This window comes from Castanea sativa, chromosome 10 (genome assembly GCF_040712315.1).
Source record: "Castanea sativa cultivar Marrone di Chiusa Pesio chromosome 10, ASM4071231v1".
Taxonomy (NCBI): domain Eukaryota; kingdom Viridiplantae; phylum Streptophyta; class Magnoliopsida; order Fagales; family Fagaceae; genus Castanea; species Castanea sativa.
In genome coordinates, this window is record NC_134022.1 from 39,696,833 (window position 1) to 39,718,417 (window position 21,585).

At 35.3% G+C, this 21,585-nt stretch overlaps 2 protein-coding genes across 2 annotated transcripts; one reads left to right on the forward strand and one right to left on the reverse strand.

Annotated features, from left to right (window-relative positions):
• Nucleotides 1–2,387: 2,387 nt before the first annotated feature.
• On the reverse strand, nt 2,388–5,900 carry LOC142613940 (uncharacterized). The gene is made up of 4 exons (XM_075786461.1): nt 5,722–5,900; nt 3,122–3,279; nt 2,911–2,988; nt 2,388–2,592 (listed from the first exon to the last, which is right to left on the reverse strand). Exons 1-4 carry the CDS (start codon nt 5,795–5,797, stop codon nt 2,461–2,463), a joined length of 444 nt encoding a protein of 147 aa, XP_075642576.1. The 5' UTR covers nt 5,798–5,900; the 3' UTR covers nt 2,388–2,460.
• A 5,608-nt stretch (nt 5,901–11,508) lies between these two features.
• Nucleotides 11,509–18,863, forward strand: LOC142613318 (peptidyl-prolyl cis-trans isomerase CYP63). Its single transcript, XM_075785622.1, has 14 exons — nt 11,509–11,684; nt 13,388–13,485; nt 13,606–13,660; nt 13,841–13,929; nt 14,567–14,591; nt 14,701–14,739; nt 14,831–14,948; nt 15,161–15,321; nt 15,444–15,792; nt 15,891–16,024; nt 16,201–16,420; nt 16,568–16,921; nt 17,008–17,079; nt 18,182–18,863. Exons 2-14 carry the CDS (start codon nt 13,408–13,410, stop codon nt 18,564–18,566), a joined length of 2,079 nt encoding a protein of 692 aa, XP_075641737.1. The 5' UTR covers nt 11,509–11,684; nt 13,388–13,407; the 3' UTR covers nt 18,567–18,863.
• The last annotated feature ends 2,722 nt before the right edge of the window (nt 18,864–21,585 follow it).

Here is a 21,585-nt window from a genome sequence, read left to right on the forward strand (position 1 = left end):
TTATCTCCTCAGTTCTTCAAGCCATTCTCTTATATACTTTTGCTTGCTTTAGAGTTCTTGAAACAATTTGCAATATAATGGACGCAGTCACTAGGGCATTTTGGTGGGGACATGATTAGGGAGTGATGAAATTACACCTTATTCATTGGGACAATGTGTGCAAGCCAAAAAGAGAAGGGGGTATTGGGCTTAAAAGGTTTAGCCTTATGAATCAGGCCATGTTAGCAAAACAATATTGAAGAATCTATACTGAACCTCAATCCTTCATTGCAAAAACCTTTAAGGCTAAATACTTTCCCAGGGGATGCATTCAGAACTGTTTACCTAAACCACACCCTTCATGGTTTTGGAGGAACATCTTAGATCAAAAAAATACCAAGCTTAAAGAAAGCAGGTGGCCTGTGAGGAATGGGTCTGATATACCACTCAAACATCCTACTTGGTTTCCCTGCAGTGATCAGCTTATTCAGCATCGTAATCTCAACTCTAGTACTATGTCTAACCTTATTGACCATTCTGCACATGCCTAGAAACTTGATTTTATCCGTTCCCTTTACCCTCATACTATTAGTACTGAAATTCTTAAAACCCCCATCTCCAAGGTAGGTGCTGGCCAAGACAAATTGTTGTGGAAACATTCCAAGTCTGGTAAGTACCAAGTGAAAAAAGCCTACAACCTACTCCTTGCTGACCACAATTCTTTGTCCTCAGCCCATACCAACACTCTTAGTATACCCACTGTGGATTGGATGCTCATTTGGAAGATGAAAGTTCCCCAGAAAATCTGTCTTTTCATTTGGAAATTATTGCAGGATTGCATCCCTACTTCCAATACCCTGAGGAGTAGAGGTATTCCAACATCATGTTGTTGTCCCTTTTGTGACAATGGCAATGAAACCACCTCCCATCTTTTCCTCTACTGTCCTTTTGCCAGAGCCATTTGGCTTGCATCGTCTCTCAACATTCACACTTCTGTCCTAAACAATGTGATTGTCCAATCATGGCTCAAAAACTTGTTGTTGAGTTGCAAGAGACAGACTGTGGAGATGATGCAGTTATTACAGACTGTCTTCACTATCCTTTGGGCCATTTCACAGGAACTTGGTTATGCATGAAGGGAAACACCCTGACCCTATGAAGGCTAGTCTAGCTATTCAATTTTTGATTTGCAAGTATCAGGTGGCTTTTAACAACCAAAACACTTCTCAACACCAGCCAACAAGGTAGAAAAACACTCATAAAGGCTTAGGTGATACCTAGCAGATGATTATTAAGATAGTAGGTGCAAGGTTAAGGAGGAGCAAAATGATTGGTTATGCTTATGAAGCAAAAGATAGGCAGGGGAATCTCATTTTCAATGGTGTCTCAAGCTGTGGAGCAGCAAATGCCACCCAAGCAGCAATGGTGGAAGCAACTATCAAAGCTAGGAGCCTTGGTTTTAGCCGTGTTCTGTTTTTAACCAATTGCAAGAGAACTATGGAAGTGGTCAACTTTACTAGAAGTCCTCGCTGGCAGGAGCAGAACATGATGGAGGATATTTTGTCTTTGTATCAGAGTAGTCTATTTGTCTATTCTATTTTTGTTCCAAGACTCATAGTTTGTGATGTATATAATCTAGCTTCCTAGGCAGTTTGAATGCCAATCCATCACTTTTGGGTAGTTCCAACTACTATGTAAGACTTTGACCTTTTGTTCAACGGTATCAAAAAAAAAGAAGAAAAAAAAAGATTCGAGCGTTAATTTAAATTTTTTAATGAACACATGTTTAACATGCATTCATTAAAAAAGTGAAGTTGTGGATCAAAGAGTTAAGGAGTTTTTAATTAGAATAGTTCAGTTGACATAGGTCTATTTGGATACCGCTTATTTGAAAACTGAAAACAATAAAAAAAAAATAAAAAAGTTACTATTCACAAAATTTGTACTGTTCACATGTCTAAATGCACGGTTTATAGACAATGAACAGTGCAAGAGACGCTCGCTCAGCTGGAAAAAAAATAATAATAAAAAAGTGGCCGCAGAAACGCAATCCAAATGCCACCATAGTCCGATTGATGACTTATAGATCTTATTCATGCATCACTTATCAAAAAAAGTTCTTAATATATATATTATTCAAAGAGTCTTAATATTGTGCAGGAATTACAAAATACACAGAAGATGTATACCATATAATCCGTACCAATTTTATTACAAGGTAAAAAAATGAAGCCTAGACTCTGGTAACCCAAAACATGGTTTATTCTAATTTCTAACTTAAAATTAATGTGGACTATCTGGCTAACCATGATGGAAATTACCAGCATCTATATTTTGTCATCATCAGTATAATAACACCATATTCTATTTATTTACCCTCGTCCACACCCCCCCCCCCCCCCAAAAAAAAAAAAACTGCACAGTGTATTGCAATAAAAAAATTGGGGAGGTTTTCCATTTTTATTTATTGAATAAGATCAATTAAAGCATCATCATCCTTGCAAATTCTTCATAGCTGACTTGACCGTCACCATCTAAATCAGCCTCTCTAATCATTTGTTCAGCCTCTTCCACTGTCAGTCTCTCCCCCAAATTTATCATTACTTGTCTCAACTACATTACAAAAATGTCTAGGTTTAGTTAAGGTATAAGAACTAATCATATTATTTACATTTATATAAAGATAAACTAAGAAAGATAAAGCCCAGATAAAAAAAAAAAAAGATATATAGCAAAAATTATTTTCTAAAAGAATTTGTGATAGCTCCCAAAATGGAAAGGAAAAATAAAAAATAAAAAAGCCAATAAATGGAAAATAAAATAGGCAAAAGTGCAAAACTACAGTTATATTTTTCTAAAAAATAAATTTTTTAAAAAGTTAGACATATATAAAACAAGCTCTACCAAATACATGTAGGTGGGGAGTCTCACCTCATTTGCTGAAATATATCCATCTTGATCCCTGTCAAATACTTTGAAGGCTTCTTTTAGCTCATCGGCAACATTTTCCTGTTAGAATCACATCCTCATCAAAATCTAAAAACTACTTAAGAAATTTACTAACAATATAAAATCAAGCCCCAATTACCACTTCCCCACCCCCTCTCAAAAAAAGAAAAAAGAAAAAAAAGATCTTATATACCTTCATTTTTCTTGCCATAATATTCAAGAACTCTTCAAAGTCTATTGTCCCACTTCCATCAGCATCAACTTCACCAATCATGTCTTGAACTTCTTCTTTTGTGGGATTTTCGTTCAATGATTGAATTATTGTTGCCAATTCTTCCATAGTAATGTAGCCTTCAAGTGGTGAAGTCAAGATTTTAATTAAGGGAGACAATATTAAAAGATAGTGTCAAAACTTGAAAGCAGAAATTATTTAGAAAATGTTAAATAATATAAGTAACAAAATAAAATAAACAATTAACCTTTTTAATCGTCATACAAGAAATATAATTTTCTTTTTATAAAATACAAGAAATATAATTAATGTAACTGCAAATTGAAATGGGATGAAAAGTTTTTATTTATTTGAGTGGGGATCTAGGAGATTCAAAAGATACAAGGTGATTTAGAACTAGATAATCTAATTATACCCATATTTCTTCCTAATCATAATTAACTGTGGGTATATATTTCATATAGTAAAAAGATATAAAGAAAAGTAGTTTATATATATTAATTTGGAAACTTAATATATATATAAGAAATTTTTAAGTAAGTCATTTGAATTCTTAAGAGTAAATTGAAAATTTAAATCAACATAGAAGTATAAAAAAAATGATGATGTAATTGAAAATTTTCAGAAAGTTCTACATATATGTTGATTTCTTTTAAGAATTTATACACTGCCTAACCTCTTTTTCTTATACTCTCAATTCTCTCCCCCCATTATTCTAAATATGGATCTATTGCAGAAAAGCCCAATGGTTCATTCGAATGGATGTATTTGAAGAGATATATTTATATATCAACTTTAGTTTAAATAGATTAAATTAAATGAAAGTATATATAATTTTAATAGTAATATATAATTTATATATTTCTAATGGATTTGAAATGATTGGGATGCAAGATATTATTTCGAAATTAACACACAAGTATTTCTATTGAAGCAAATTCTCAAAGCTCAAATCCATTATATATTGTTATATAAACTACTTTGTGATAGTAATTCTTTTTGAATCACTTACTTTAAATCCTTAAATTCAAATGCAACACAAAAGAGGTATTGCATTATATAGATTAAAAAAAAACGAAATATAATATCAGTTTTTATTACTATGTTAATTGTAAGACCAATAAAATTTAGAAGACCTTTTTATTATTATTATTATTATTATTATAACAAATTGGAACCCCTAGGCCTTCAAAAAAAAAAAAAAAAATTGGAACCCTTAGGAGGAAAGGAAATTTCTAGTTTATATAAGACCAAATGTGGGAGACTATATTTGGTCCTATATATATAGAGAGAGAGAGAGAGAGAGAGAGAGAGAGAGAGAGAGAGAGAGAGAGAGAGAGAGAGAGAGAGAGAGAGAGAGAGAGAGAGAGAGAGAGAGAGAGTTACACCTAGTGTAAATTTTAAAAATCACACTATTGAATTACATGTTCTATATGTGTTTAACGTGCATACCAATTTTCATGTCAATTGGATATTATTTATCATGTGATCCATAAAATCATCTTTTATTAATTATTTTAAACTACAAAAACTTGAATTTAAACAATTGATTGATAGCATGACTATTAATCTTTGATCATTATAAAATTTTGCAAGCATGTATATGAATATAATGTAATCCAACGATAGATTTGTCAAAATTCACATCTAATAATAAGTTATTAAATGTTGTAATATCGCTTAGAGTTACACTAGATATAACTTAAATCTAAGTCATATTTATATCTAACTTGTGTGTGTGTGTGGGAGACAAAGGTGGCCATTTATTGAGTAAGGGAAATATATTTTTCATAGGGATTGGACTTTTTTAGTGGGACTGGGGTTAATTAGGGATCAGTTGTACCTTCTAGACCCCTGAATACCTGACTTCACCCATGACTACGACGTTACCGACAATTCAACGAATTAATAGTCAAATTAGACTAATATAACATGTCCCAATTTTACACCCAAACAGAAATATTCAACTCTTTTCTTCTCATTATGCATGTTTTTGGAAGCATTAAGCCTATTTGAAATCTGTTTTCATACAATTGTTTCTAACAAATGTTTTCGGAAAAAGGCCAAACAAAAAATATTACAAACAGTATATCTCTCTGGTTCTTCAGCCAAAAAAATTCTATGGTTTGTTTCTCTAAACTAAAAACGTAAATTTTCCTATTTCATCATATTCTTTGAAAAATAGGCTGTTTTAAATATAATTATTCATTAAAAAAAAAAAAAAGATTTCGAAACACATTTGAGAATTGGTACTAGTTTTATATCTCCGTGAATTAAGAAACCAGAACCAAACGGGTTTATTTATTAATCTGGCATAGCAAAACACAAATAAAAAAGAGTCTTAACTCTCAAAAATAGAGAATGCAACACAAAGTTTTATACAACTAGAACCTGAACAACACAACTATTAATTGCAAAGCTCGTTTCATCAAGTATATATCCTCTGTGACATGAAAGAATTTTTTATTTTTTTTAAAATCAAAGATATATACATCAATTGCTACGTGCTAAAGTAATTAAGAACAAAGATGCATGGAAAAGAAAGCTATAGGAAAACACACCATCGGAGTCCTTGTCGATGAGACAAAAGGCCTCCCGGAACTCGGCCACCTGATCTTCTGTCAATGTATCAGCCATGTTGAGTTTGATCTTTGAAACCCTAATCAAAATTGAGAGAAACTGTTTCCCAGGGTGAAGAAACTACAAGGAAGAGTGTATGGAAATTATGATTTAAGTTTTAGCCAAGAATGCCATATAAACAAGTTTTTCATCCATGTGAGGTGGGCATTAAATTATATTCTTGAAATAGTCAAACACGCACGAGAAAATTCCCATTCAAAAGCTGGAATTTTTCTTTAAGTTAGTCTTAGGCTCAACGTTTGAATGGTAGCATTTTTCAATTATACATATTTTTGGCCCAACTCAACGATAGTCAGCTAGACCATGACTTTCATATGCTCCTTTTTTGAATTTTTCCAAACGTTTTGCTATAGTCAAAATAGATGGAGTTGAAAACACTCTTAATTTTATTTCTTCTCATTTTTCCGTGTGTCATTCTTCTTTTGAAGATTGAAAAACATAATATGAATATATAATAGCCCCCATCTGAAGGAGAATCACGTAGAGCCAATGGTGAAGGTTGGTCGTTAATTTAGATCATGTGATGATTTTGTTGGAACAATATTTGACCATGTTCTGTGAAAAGAAAAGGAAAAATATTTTAAACCGAAAAAGTTCATTATTTTAGAACTCAATAAATTGATCATTGTTTTTTTTTTTTTTTTTTTATAGGAAATAATTGATCATTGTTGATTGTTTAGTTTAGGAACGAGTCTATTTTTCAAAACAAGCATGCTATGTGAGAAATGTTTCAAAATACAGGTCCTCTCCATTTGTGAACAATGGGACACCTCTTCTAGATGACTACTTGAAAGATCTCATCTATCGTGAGATTCTCAAAGACGATTCCTCATCTTTAATAGAGACTCTTGAGCAAGGTTGTCAAAATAGAGATTTTACGTAGGATTGTGAGATGTAGGTGGGATCGTGAATCTTAAGATCCTATATTATTTGAGATAAAAAAAACAAAAAATACACATTGGTATGTTAAATAATCACATAAATTATACATTCATTGATATAATTATTATATATCACTATATCCATTTGTAAGCATCATTTAAAGAGGTCAAAAATCTCAAAACGTGACACTTTATTGGGATATTTTTTATTTGAGTCCAACTGACGCTCTCTACATTAGAGTGGAAAAACTTGGTCTATTGGGATTTTATTTTTCATTTGGGTCCAATTGAGCTGTCTATTAAAATTAAAGAAGATTACAAGAAACTAAGGTCTTTTGAGATCTTTAGAATTGAACGATTTTATAAATTATGAATGATCACAAAGATTCTTGAAAGATCTGGATCATTTTGGGTAGGTAGAATCGTAAAATCGTAGGATCCAGATTGTAATTTTAACAACCATACTCTTGAGACAATGTACCATTTCTATGACAAAGTTAAGTGATAACCCATCTCCATACTTTGACCACCCACCTCAAGAAAGTCTAAGACAAACTTCTTATGGTCAGTTTGGATAGATGAGCCCAAGCATGTTTAAGCGTGAGAAACAAACAACATCAAGATTCCAATTATTACATCTTGCTCACATCTCATTATTAGAGAATTAAATCCCTAAAAACAACCCCCATAATGACCATAATTAAAGGGAACTATTACAATGAAGCAAGCCATAGATACTATCTTCCTCTTTTTATTGATCCTAACTTAAGCATCGGAGAATTTTAGGTTGACACCACACTAGTGCCTTTCAATGACACTCTTTCTTCTTACAGGTCATCCAACACTCTTGGATGCATGATTGGCTCGCTGATTTTTTGTGAATCATCAAGTACCTTGGTGCTTGTACTTGATTCATTTAACAAGGAGATTGGTAGATGAAGGCCTTATAGTTGTAAACTCTAAACACACCCTAAAACAAGCAGTTTAACTCTCAATATAAATTAAACAATTAATAAATAGAAAAGAAGAAGGAAGTAACGATGGCCTTATAAGTGTATGTTCCAAGTTCATCCAAAAAATAGTACTATAACTCCTCAGATAGCCAACGTCTGTGTTGATCAATCTTTTGATCTAAATGATTCTGCGCAATTATTGCCATATATAGACAAAGCATAAAATTCATTTGTGACGACCAAAATGAAACTACCACCAAGTTTAAGACCAAAAGTTTATTTTAAACCTTCTTTCTATTAATGTTAAATTAAAGAATATATTTCTGATGATGCCTAAGAGATCACCAGTAAGCTGCTAGTACTCCACCGATTTGAAGCAACACCTGCGAAGAAAAAAGTAGGTGATCGACAGAAGAGCACCGGTGTGGTGCCGGCCAAAGACCCTCCGACGATCAAGTTAGAATCTTTAAACAACCCTAGAGTGCCAGAGTTGAGGTAATTGTGCGTACCTTTGGGTCATGAGGGTCTTGGGGTATATATAGTGGTGTGTGGCCGAAATATGCGCCTTGGTGAAGAAGCACTTTCCTTTTTAAGAGAGTGATTCGCGGATCTTTGCCTATTGTATTGAGCCCTTTCCTTATAGGAATCTTCTTAACTAAGTCGAACGCGTAGCCCAAGAACTTTCCTTATATTCACATAAGCAGAGGTCAAGATAGGCTAAAAATGAAAGCTGGGTTATTCCTTCAGCCTTCACCTGCCAAGGTCGTCAGCCCACGTGTAACTCCTATACTGTCGTCAGCTTACGTACGCCAACGTGGCCCGTCAGCTAAGGACGTCAGCCAAAGACCTTACAGCCAAGGTCGTCACCCCTGACTCGTCCACGTGATCCGTCAGCTTAATGTTGCTGCGTAAGGGGCATGGCCATGAATGCTAAAGAGGTGTCAATGACAGTAGTTGACGGATAGCGTATTACCGTCAGCTTCTTAATGTGCCGTCACCTTGTAATAACGTCACTATCAATTTCCATCCTCTATATATCTATATATCTATATATATATATATATATATATATATATATATGAACTTTCATCCCATTTATATGTCCCTCAATGGCTCAAAGTATTTTTTACTTGCTTGACATCTTTTTTTTTTTTTATAATTATATCAACATATTGTTGATGCCCACTTTGGCAAAGAGGCCTAATAATAGGAAAAAGCCCGACAATATGAGAGAAAGGGAGTTAGTAAATTGAGAATAAAAACATTAAGTCAGGATGACAGGAATAATGGACCATAGGCCTAAAAAATAGCAAAAATGTCTCAAAGAAAGCAAGCAGGTCCAAAGGAGCCCAGAGAAAGAAATGGTAAACCCATGGGCATTATAAGAAATAGAAAGCAAGCAAGAATGGGCCAAAGAGGCCCAAAGTAAAGAATTAAGTAAGTAAGGGGTTGGTGGAAAAGCCCATAAACCTTGAAGGTAAAGGATATGGTAATTTGGGACAAGGAAGCCCAAAAGACCTATCAAAAGCCCATGGGAATGAAGAATTGGAATGGGCCGAAGATGTCCAAGGAAATGAAACGAGCTGAGGATGCTCAAAAGAATGAAATGGGCCAAGGAAGCTCGGAAGCGATGAAATGGGCCAAGGGAGCCCAAAACAATATAAGTATTAACCCAATGATGATGTTGAGTTGCTAAAATTGAGCAAAAAAAAAGCATACAGCAAACCCAAAAAAGGTCTAGCAGGCACGAGTCAAATAATAGCATGGCAGGAATAACAAAATGGCATGGAAGAAGTGTTAACCGACTTGCAAAAAGGGTAAGGAATGGATTAGAGAAGGAAGAGCTCACAATCAAGCAAGGTCCGACCCGACCTAAGAAAGAAGTAAGACATAAAGAATGAAAGCTCAGAGACTCATTTACGCTACAAGAGGTCAAGATTGAGCAGCAAAATGTACAGACAAGCCTTTAGGTCATGGCAAACGCATGAACAACAGTTAAGCCATGGACACACATGGAAGTGAAGCACGCATAATGCTTAAGCACCACCAACTTGTACCCAGCCAATACAAGAGTGGTGGGCCATGGGTCAGAGGTAAAAAAGGGTATGGTCTGGTGGTGGGAGAAGAGAAGAGTCTATTTTGGGGTTCCCGCTCAAACTCTTTTGGGGGAAATGTCTTGCTAGGATGACATACCACCCAAAAGAGGGAAAGATGAGTTGGAATCACTAAGTGTATACCATAAGGGATAGTGAGAGAGAATGCCCACCTTTATCTGGATGGGAATGCCACGGTGAGTAAATAAACAAAATAAGACTCTTTGTTTGGAATGGGATGTGTCACGGCCAATACAGGTAAGTGGTGATGGCTAGGTGGCCACAGACCAGTGGGTGGTCTAGGAAGGACACCCATACCAGTACAAAAATGGTTAAGGGGTAAAATAGTAAAAACTCAGTCATGGCAAGTAGTATAAAAGGGGTCTCAGTCGCACACAGTAGATGGACAACAATAAGAGGAGATGACAACATAACCAGAGAACAACAGAATAAGGGAGTAGAACACTTAGAAAGGAAAAAAAAGGAGTTAGAGAGAAAAATAGAGAGAGAGAGTAAGCAAGAGTGTGATAGTGGACATACACCAATAGGCTATTCATTTCTTTTCCTCTAAAAGTCTACCCTCTAGTAAGTATTAAGAGATTTGAGGATAAGCAATTTAGGCCCATTCTTTCAAAGTGGATAATTTCCATGGCAGGATCTTCCTGTGAGATTGCCCACATTGAAGAGTGGTTCCCTTCTTAAACTTAACTTCGTGGGGAAATCAAGCATGACAGACTGACCATTCTTCCCTTTATTTTATTGATTAAGCATTAGTGTGTTTTCCTTTCTTTATTGTTATCATCTTATTTATGTTGCATTTATATTACTGCATTGCCTTTTCTTTTATTAAGCTCATCACTTAGTATTTTCTATTTTCTAGCTAGCAATGAGCATATTCCTTTTGTCATTGCTATATTATACTTGCCTGTCATAACTCTTTTGTAACAGTTTCCTCTGTCATGAGCATGTGACCAAGGTTTTAGCAAAGGGGCTCTAGTTTGTGCACAAGCTAGCTTGGGGTGTGTTGTAGTCAAGCCGGTCCTAACTCTCCTACCAGAATCGTTGGGCCATAGTGTGACAGGAGGCAGCCCAACCTGTAATTGTGAAAAAAGGCCCACCACAAATATCTCTAGCTGTCTAAATTTAAAGTTAAATTAGATGAAAATTATGGTTTTTCTCATCCAATTCTCTTTTCATATATATATATATATATATATATATATATATTATCATTTTTTCCACTATCTCATTTAGTTCCATAAAATGATCAAATGAAAGAAGAAAGTAGGGGTGTGCATGGGTCGAATTAAGGGGATATTTTGACCCAACTCAACCCATATGGGTCGGATTGAACCTATGAGTTGGACAAATTTTATTATTGTTGTTATTAAATTGAGTAGAAAAAATATAAATATAAATATATTTTAAAAAATAATGATTAGTATTAATATAATTCCTTAAAGGCAAACAACACTAATGACTAAAAAAAGAAAAAAAAAGAAAGGCCTTACTTGAAAAATACCTTGTTTTTCACTTTTTATATTGGAAAGAATCAAATCAAAATTCCTTTCGGACTCCTATAAAAAAAGAAAAAAAAAAATCCTTTTCAGACTTATACTGGCCATAAATGTCGCCTTAATAACTGAAAGTTTCGTTGTATCAAATATTACAAGAACACGTGGCAAACATAGAACTGATCACGTGTGTAAAAGTCTGCTCCGCAATGTATTGGATTCTTCCTCCAATACTACTCCTACCTTCTTAAACATTTACAGTATTATATATATTCCCAGAAAATAAAAAATAAAAAATAAAAATCTCTGTGAAATAATGAGCTAAGCTCAGCCAGTTAAACCCTTCACTCTCAAATCTCTATACAAAGCTAATTGTTTCGGCTACCGAGTTTGAGTCCGAGATTTCTCCCGAGTTCACTCAGTCCGACTCACTAACCAATCAAGTTAGTCTCTGCAAACGATTTGTTTCTTCTTCTTCAATTTTTATTTTTGATTTATTTGTGGCTTCTAGGGTTTTAATTCTCTGCAATTTTGTTAAATTTTTTTAGTTTTATTATTTATTTGTTATTATTATCTTTCAATTCTGGACTGATTTTGGTCTGATTCGATGTATTATTATGCAAATTGAGCTTGTTTGAGCTGAGGCACAGTTTAATTTGGGGAATTAGGGTTTAGGGTTTTGTGTATTCTGCTGCAATGTGCTTATTAATTGCATATATTTGAAGGTTTTAGCAGTATTTTGATAAATTTTCGAATCTGAGGGATTTTGTATTCGAATGAGTCGGGGCACAACTTGAATGGGGAGATTAGGGTTTAGGGTTTTGTGGGTTCTGCTGCAATGCGCTTATTAGTGAACTTTCTTTGAAGTTTTTAGCTGGATTTTATTAATTTTTGCATCTGAATGGAATTTTATATACGAATGAAGTTTCTTAAGAGTATATATACTGCTTCAATGAAGAATTAGGGTTTTTAGGGGTTTTACGGGTTTTCTTCGAATGCTTTTATGTTCAAAAAAATTTGCAGCAGTCACCAGTATGTTGAATTCTTTCTTTTTGTATTTGATGAGTGTTTTGTGAATAAGCTCATTGAAGTCTCTTAAGCTTGAATGAATATTTACACCATGTATTGGTTTTAAGTAGAATTTCCAAATTTTTGAATGATTCTTTGGGTTGTCTGTTTAATTTGGATTGTGTTAGATAGATGTCTGGTGAAAATAGTATTTGTGAAGTTTTTAGTTTCAAGGAAATGAAGACCTTTGTTTGCATTAATGTGCTTTCATATTTGCCAATAAGCTCCAACTCAACTGGCAACTCCTCTCCTCATAAGTGCTAGGTGGAGGGTGAGGTCATGGATTCAAAACCCATCAAGTGTATCTGTAAATTACCAACTAGAAAAAAGCGTCTTTTCATTTTCTATTTATTCTCTCATTTTCATGTCTTTGAGGCAAATGTGTTGGTTGTTTTGTAAGTGAATGTTATATTTGAAGTGTTACTTGGGTGCTGACTTTTAAATCTCTACGTTGTTGGGAGTTTAGCCAATGAACCGTCTCATGAGATCTGTAAACTTGAAATCTACATGAACCTTGTCAATTTTTTTTGTTTTTGATGACCTAGAACCTCGTCAAGGCAAGGTCCTTTAGATCCACCCCTTGAGATTAAACCCAGGATACCTGCAATCTCCTGCAAACCACAGGTATTGAGTAAGTGAGGGTGTGTTATGGGGGATTGGACCAGGGTACTCCAGCTGGAGTGGGATTTGTCTGCAACCCTAACCAATTGGTCCACACACTCGTGGAACATTCGAAATTAAAAGTACTTGAGTCATTTTTTTATTGTTAAGTTACACACGAACTTAGTGGTTCTTGAAGCCATAACCTCTATGGGAGGAGGAAGTGCTAGCTGAGCTGTAGCTCATTGGCACTCATGTCCATGTGAAAGGGAAAATTATATTGAATGTATATTTTGAACTTAGCTATGATATAATAGGTGAAAATATTGGATGATGTGATTTCTGTGTAACAATCTAGTGTGTTTGACATAAAAGAATCAAATGATAGCTAACAAACCCAGATTAAGAAATGGATTATTTTGGTTATGTAGTGTTGCAATATATATGTTGAATATAGTCTCTCTTCCTTTTTCCCCAGCATCCTTGAAGCAAGTAGATATGAGTGAGAAAAAGAACCCCTTGGTATTCTTAGATGTCTCAGTTGATGGGGATCCTGTGGAAAGAATTGTGATTGAGGTAATAAGATACCACAGAGATCTCTTTTTTGCTTGATGTTTTGTCCTTTTTTCTTTTATTTAATTAAATGTACATTTAATTTTGAGATGAAGTTCCAATTCTTTATTTTGAATTGTGCAGCTTTTTGCTGATGTTGTTCCTAAGACAGCAGAGAATTTTCGGGCACTCTGTACAGGTATCATTGAGGTTTTCAAATTTTTATTATGATTTTAAGCACTCATTCCATGGTCATGTATGGAGGTGAACAATCCATTGTCGTAGTCTAATTGGTAGTTACCCATCTACTAGGGTTGCGCCCTAAAAGAAGTGTTTTGAGTAATATTTTGAATCTTGGTATTGTGCTGTTCTACTGTAGGAGAGAAGGGCATTGGAAAGTCTACTGGAAAACCCTTGCACTTCAAGGGATCATATTTTCATCGAATAATTAAAGGATTCATGGCACAGGTATGTTATATTTCTTCTTTATAGAGCATCTTTGTCATAAAACATCACTTGCAATGATGCTTGTTCCTTGACATTTGGTGGTGAAGACTCCGTTTAGTAGTTTCAACCTTATAGAGCTATCCAACTTATGGTTAATTTTAGGGTTGTTCATATGCCTTAATTCTTCATGTTAATGTCTCCCTATTACTCCTCTTTGAATGTGAGAACAAGCTTTCAGGTGATGCTTATTGGTTATTCAACAGGAATAATAGAGAAATTGACCCATATACAAGTTTCGATATGTTTTAAGAAATCACATTTTTTATGAAACAGAAGCATGGCTGGCTCCCCGTTCCCAGATTTTGCAATTTGCTGTGTCTACCTTGTCAGTGTCTAACTAATACACCATGTTTATTTTTGTAAATGGTAGCACATAGTCTGCATTGAATCATTTGAATTAAAATTGCATAGAAATGAATGATGCTACCAGACTTGCTTGAATTAGAGCACGGTGATTCATCCGTTCATCCTATCTCTGCAGTGCATGGAATGTCATACATCATCATTTTTATCATACATCTGATCATACACAAATCTCCTGTCAAACATATATCTGATCATACACAAACTGTTCGTATTTCTTCTGTTGTCCTTACAGGGTGGTGATTTTTCAAAGGGAGATGGTATGCTTTTCGTTCCCATGATTTATATCTTTTGATTGACGCAGATTCTTTGTTTAACTTCTATATTCATGCCCAGATTCGTAACAAACAAACTTTACTTGGTTTGCAGGCACTGGTGGAGAAAGTATATATGGAGGAAAATTTGCTGGTAATCTTTGTGTTTGATTGCCTTTTGCATTTGAGCATGTCTGATGTATTGGTTTCATGATTAATCATTCCTATTGGCATTCTATTTACAGATGAGAATTTTAGGCTGAAGCATGATGGAGCTGGTTTTCTCTCAATGGCAAATTGTGGTCCAAACACAAATGGGTCCCAGTTCTTTATAACCTTCAAGCGCCAACCCCATCTTGACGGGTATTTGACATATGCTTGTGTTACTCATTTTTTTGTGTCATATTACCTCTTGATTATTACCACCTAAGCTTATTTCACCCGTTCGCTGCTGCTTTTCATTGTCCTGGAAAATTATGTTAGGATAATAATATACAATTGCCCCTGCTCTTCATTGTAACCTATTGGGATTTTTATTCTTGTAATAATAATATTTTCTCATGTAATTTGGGTAGGAAACATGTTGTTTTTGGAAAAGTTGTCAAGGGATTGGACCTTTTGAAGAAAATTGAGCAGCTGGCAACAACTGGAGGGAAACCTGCTGGACCTGTGAAAATTGTAGATTGTGGTAAAACTAGTGAAAGTAATACTCAGGATGCAGTTGGGAAAGAGAAAGGTAATGCTAGGGTTGTCATGGTTTGGTTGCAAGGATTCTGTGATTCACTTTCTACTTTATCAAATAGCATATTGGGCTTTTATTCTATATGTATTGCTGTATGATATCGTTTTTTCTTTCAGGGAAAAAGAAAAAACCAGTGAAGGCTCCGTCTTCTGCAGATAGTTCTGAATCTTCTGATGAGCAAATGAGAGGAAGACACAAAAAATCTTTGAAGGACAGAAGGAAAAAAAGAAAAAGGAGATACTCTTCATCTGATTCCTACAGCTCTGATACAGAATCTGATTCTTTTTCTTCAGATACTGATTCAGATTCATCAGTATCTGATTCAAGTTATTCTAGTGATGGAAGGCATAGGAAGAGGAGGTCTGCAAAAAGAGATAAGCACCAGCGTGGGAGGAAAAGGAAGGATGGGCGAAGAGAGAGAAAGAGAGGCCGCCGGGACAAACGATCAAAGCACAAGTCTAAATGGTGTGGCTTATGCTTAATTACGTGCAGCCTTTCTTCTTAGTTTCCGTTGAATTGTCCTGGTTGATTTTTCCATATATTCCTAATGGTCTTATTGGCAGGAGTTCGGAGAGTTCAAGTGATACGGATAGCGAGAGTACAAGCATTAGCAGCAGTTCTGATGATGAAAAGACTGTTTCTGCTCGGAAAACTGGTAACTCAAAACATGTCGAAAAAAGACCACCTACAAATCTTGGTATGCCCCCACCTGTCCTTTTTCACATCTCATTTTTGGTTCATAATTTATGTATGTTTTTATCCATGCCATTTAGATTAATGTGATTCTGCAAAATTTGAGTAAATTTCATCAACACACTTCCATTTACATTGATGTTGCACAGCCTAAACTCCTGGGTCATTGTGATATTACAGATACAGGAAAAGAATCCTTAAACCCTCTCTCAGTAAAAGAAAAAATTGTAGATCAACTGAAGGATCATGAGATCAGGACCACTGGGGAAAACTCCTCACATGAGGAAGGTGAACTATCTCCAAAGAATGATGAACTTTTAAACAATGGCCATGGAAAAAATGCTAGATCTGATAAACGTGCTAATCAGCAGTCCTATTCAGATGACTCAAATAGATCCAGGTTTTTCTTCATGACTGGCTCCATTTGTATTTATGTTTACTCTTTATCTTAACATATTATTTGTGTTTGACCATCACATGTATAATGGGTTCTTTACACTTCTATAATTGCGCTGACAAAGTTTCTATGAATTTTAAAAATTAACAGGAGTCTGACTCCCAAAAGAATGACCAGAAACAGCAGCAGTCTAAGCCCAAGTCAAAAAAGAATTCCTAGTAGAAGTCCTGCTAGGAAGTCTGGTGAGCAAAATCATGGAAGGTATTCAAAGGTTCCATTGGGTAGTCCTGCACGCAAAGCCCCTGAACCTTCTACTTCCAACCATGACAAAGGTGTGTCGAGAAACCCTTCTCCAGATGGTGCTTCAAAGCGTGTCAGAAAAGGGCGTGGCTTCAGTGACAAGTACTCATTTGCACGTCGATACCGTACTCCATCTCCAGAGCGATCACCTCGCAGTACCTATCGTTATGGGGGAAGAAATTTTTATGAAAGGAACCGTGATAGGTAATCTCAACTCAATGTCATTTAAGTTATGATGAACACTTCCATTATCTCTCAAAGTTTAATTCTTTTTGTGTGTGTGTGTGAAGGTATCCAAGCTACAGAACTTATAATGAGCGCTCACATTACAGAAGTCCACAGGGAGGCAGAAGCCCACCAAGGTTCTCTCTCTCTCCCTCTCTCTCTCATGCATAAAGAGTTTCTAAGGTTGCATACTTGTCATAGAAAGATCACATCCTACGGTTTTTTAGTTATTTCTGCATTTTTTTTTTGTTACGTACAAGGACATGTCTTTTCTTTGGGGTACCATTTTGTACACTAATTGTATACTTAGGTAGTACCCCTTTTGGCAGTTTCAGTAATACTATTACTGATCAGTGAAGAGTCTAAAAGCAACTTGAAGGTCTGATTGATGTTCTCTTCTTCATAATTTTTTTGGCTCTCTGCTCTTTAGGTTGTAACCCACACATTTTCTTGTCAACCAAACACACAGAAAATACAGGAAATAAAAAAAAAAATTCTTTACTTTTCTTTTACTCTTTCTGTCAATCAAATGGAGCCTTAAGGGTGTTTGGCAAAGCACAAAATTGGTTCAGTCTGGTTCTGAACCAAACCTAAAACAAATACTAGTTGAACTTTACATAGGTTTACGTTTATATGCAATTTATCTAGGCAACATAATAATCAAAGTTTTGCCTTTTTACCAAAATAGTTTGTACTATTTAAATGCAAAAGTAGCAAATTTACAACCAGTCCATACGTCTTGAAAGAGGAATAATTGAAAGAGGAAAGCTCAGACGACCAGCTCTTGGCCTCTCTTAGTGGCACTCTGTTTGATTGGTCTAGGGCTTGGGGACTCACCTCTAGTGATTCTCTCCCTATGTTTCTTAGTTCTCTCCTGTGCACTTAGTTTATTTTCCCCTTTTATCTTTTTTCTCTTTCTCTTCCCTATGTACTTATCTCTCTGCCTTATGTCTTTTGCATAAGGTAGTGTTCTTGAATGCATATATTTTTACCTATCAAAAAAAATTGTATATTTCTCAACCCCAACTGGCATAAATAATTAAGCAGCCTGGCGTAAAGAGTGTCCATGGATGAATTTTAGCTCACACCAGTGTTTCCGTTGCACCAATAGCAAGCAAGAATATTTATGATCAAAGTGAAAAAGCCATTTATTTTTAATTGTTTGGTTCCTTAATCCTGTAGATTATGCTATTTTGTTCCCAGCAGACTGAGTTAATCTATGTTTCCTTTATCATGTAGATACCATAGTAGAAGAAGTCGAAGTAGGAGCATTTCTCGCAGTCCAGGTGGTTATCGTGGCCGTAACAGGGACCGTAGCCAGAGCCAGAGTCCAACACGCAGTCCGAGTCCAATAGATACACGACCACCTATAAGTGAGAGATTGAAATCTCGTCTTGGTCCTCGAATTGATGATCAGCAGTCTCCAGCCAGGGGAAGGTTAAGGTCCAGGTCCAGGAGTCATGGCTCCTCAGAGTCCAGATCTCCAGATGCTTCACCACAAAAACGTCGTGACAGAAAGATCTCTGCATCTCCTGGCAGGTCTAGATCAAGCTCAAGCTCCCCATCTGGACAAAGAGGGTTGGTTTCCTACGGAGATGCCAGTCCTGATTCAGGGACAAGATAACCTGTTGTGGCATCTAATCTATGGAATTCTGGTTCTGGGACAAGGTCATGGAGTAATTTCAAGGATCTAATCTGAGTAAACCTATCTCCTTAGTGTACGGAATTGATTGAAGGGAATGAGAGAAACTATTCCTTTTTTTTTTTGTTGGTGCTGAATTGTAATTGAAATAGGCATAAGCTCGCTTGGTCATATTTTTGCTCCTTATCAATTTCAATAACATGTTGGAAAACTTGGCTGAAAACTGGAAGAACTCAACTGATATGTGAAACTTTGTCCAAAGTTTTTGGTTATTTGGTCAAGCTCAGACGTAATCAAGAGAGGAGGGACCTTTAAAATATTTAGGGTCCTCGGACAGTAATGCTGATTTACGTCTAGGTGTCAAAAATGTATCCTCTCCATTTTTAGAACAAATATCATATAAGTAGAGTTTGGCTGCTGTAAACATTGCATGTTTCAACCAAGTCTATTATCTCGTTTTTAAATTTTCATGAATCTAAAAGTAGAGTTTGGCCCGAGTCTTGTGTTTTGAATGGAAGCTTTGCGCTTAAAACTATACATGATGTTGTGGGTTCCTGTGAATATATTCGGTGAGATTTTTTGTCATTGGATAAAAAGACCTAGGTTCTAATTTTACTGGTACAAATTACAAAATTTATTGGTATTTTGATCTAGTGATAAAAAGTAAATCATCATAGATTATACATAGATACATACATACATAGTGTAACTCTTATAAACCTACAAATTTTTTACACCGTATGCTATTGTTTTTCACCTTATTACTTAATTAATACTAACATTCTCAAAAAAAAAAAAAAAAATACTAGCATTTTTTCTCTCTCTCTCTCTCTCTCTCTCTCTCTCTCTCTCCTTATTTATTGTTTTCCACCATATAATATTTTCTTTAAACAATCTAACAAAAAATATATATATATATTTATTTATTTATTTATTTATATTTATAAAATACTGCTCGAAGAAGCAGAAAGATGCACAGCAAGAAGGAAAAATGTCTTATTCTTTTGGAATTACTTTGAACAAGTTTTTCATGCCCTGATTTTAGGATTAAATTTCATTTTCAACTAAATACTACTACCTCTAGATCTACACAAGCCAAACTGTGGCTATCCAGTATTCAATCTATCATGCAACAACCAATGGCAAACAATTCTCACTCTCCCTCGTTCAGGGGACTTTGCTAGCTGTGGATTATATCAACTACTTTGACTATTTACTCTATATCAAGGACCCAGATGGATGCCTTCCCAGATGGGCCTAAACTTCAACTTCACTACCATGGACTCTCCTTTTTACTACTCATTAGGGACATCGAGTATTACGACTTCTACAACTGCTCCAACATCAGGAGACTCAAGACTGATGAATTTGGTTTGGTTCCTTGCCTTAGCGTCTTCATGGTGAATTTTAAAGTCATTTGTTGACTCTTGTTTTGGGTAGTTTTGTGAAATCAATGAAAATGAGATTATTTTTCAATTTTTTTTGTTAAATTGTGTTGAAGAAAATATTATTTGGTGGAAAGCAATAAATAAAAAGAGAGAGAATAATGGTGTTTTTTTAACCATTAGATCTCTTAGAAATTTATCGTGTAAAAAATGTGTAGGTTTATAAGAGATACACCATATGTAACTTGAACCTATTTCAAACATATATATATATATATATATGTATGTATGTATGTATCATGTCACATCATCTAGAATATTTTTTCACTATAAAATTAATAATAATTTCATTTAAATGATGTGACTTTATTCATTTTTAGATTTGTGAATTACATCATTTCTTTGGATAAAATGAATTATTTCAATTTAGGAAATGGAGATGATCAATTATTCAATCATCATCCTCAACATCACGTACTTTTATTGATTATTAATCACAATAATGTTCCAACCTTAGAAATCTTTTTACCTTGGGGGGGAGGGGGAGGGGAAATGGATATCTAAATACTTTCCCACATTTCATTGGGGGGTCAATTCAACATGGAACCAATAATAATAAGTTGGGAAATCACATTTTATGAAACTATGATCAAGCAAACAATAGTTGAAATAAAATTTTCAGGCAAATTTTTTTAAATAACTATAAAATCTAAACTATATTATTAGTTAGCCAATGTTTGAAACTATTTTAGTTTCTAACAAATCGAGTCTATGAGAATCGATTTTACTGTAGCAAATCGAGTTTTAAATACTCGATTTCTATGAGGTGAGTATCTGACGTGGATCCACGTGGAAATCGAGTCTCTAAGACTCGAGTTCCCTCATAAAAAACCCAGATCACCCAAGCAAAAATCACCCAACCCAGAACAGCAGAAACAGCAACGTTTCCTCAGAAAAAACCCAGATCACCCAAGCAAAAATCACCAACCCAGAACAGCAGAAATCACCAAATTGAAGAACTCGCCATGGCCTCCGATCACTGCCCCCAAGCTCCTTTCTCGAAACCGAGTGAAGAACTCGCCAACGAGTCCGATTTCGAAAACATCATCTCTTCCGACGACCTCGTCTCCATCTGTGGCTTTGGTTCCCTCCTCTCCGGTGTGTTCGATCAAACTGCATTTTCAATCACGATCTTCACCATCACGCTTTGTTTTTTTGAGCTTTGATCGTACGGTCAATATTTCTTTAGCAAACCAGAAACCAGAAACCCAGAACAACAACCCACAAAACACAAACAGACCAACCAAAAATGAAAAAAAAAACCCAGAACATCAACCCAGAAAAAACAGAAAATGAATCAAAAGACAAACCAAACCAGAAAACACTGAAAACGAACCTTCGGTGCCGAGATCAACAAACCCAAGCCACTCCGGTGCCGAGATCGTCAAACCCATGGCGCTAGGGTGCTGAGATCGTGAATTTTGGGTTTGGATTTTTGCTCCGATTTTGAGATCGTTGGGTTTGGAATTTTGAGAAAAGGGTTTGGATGTTTGAGGAAGGAGAAGAAGAAGAAGGAAGAACTTTCTTGGGACAGAAGATGGAGAAAGAACAAAAAC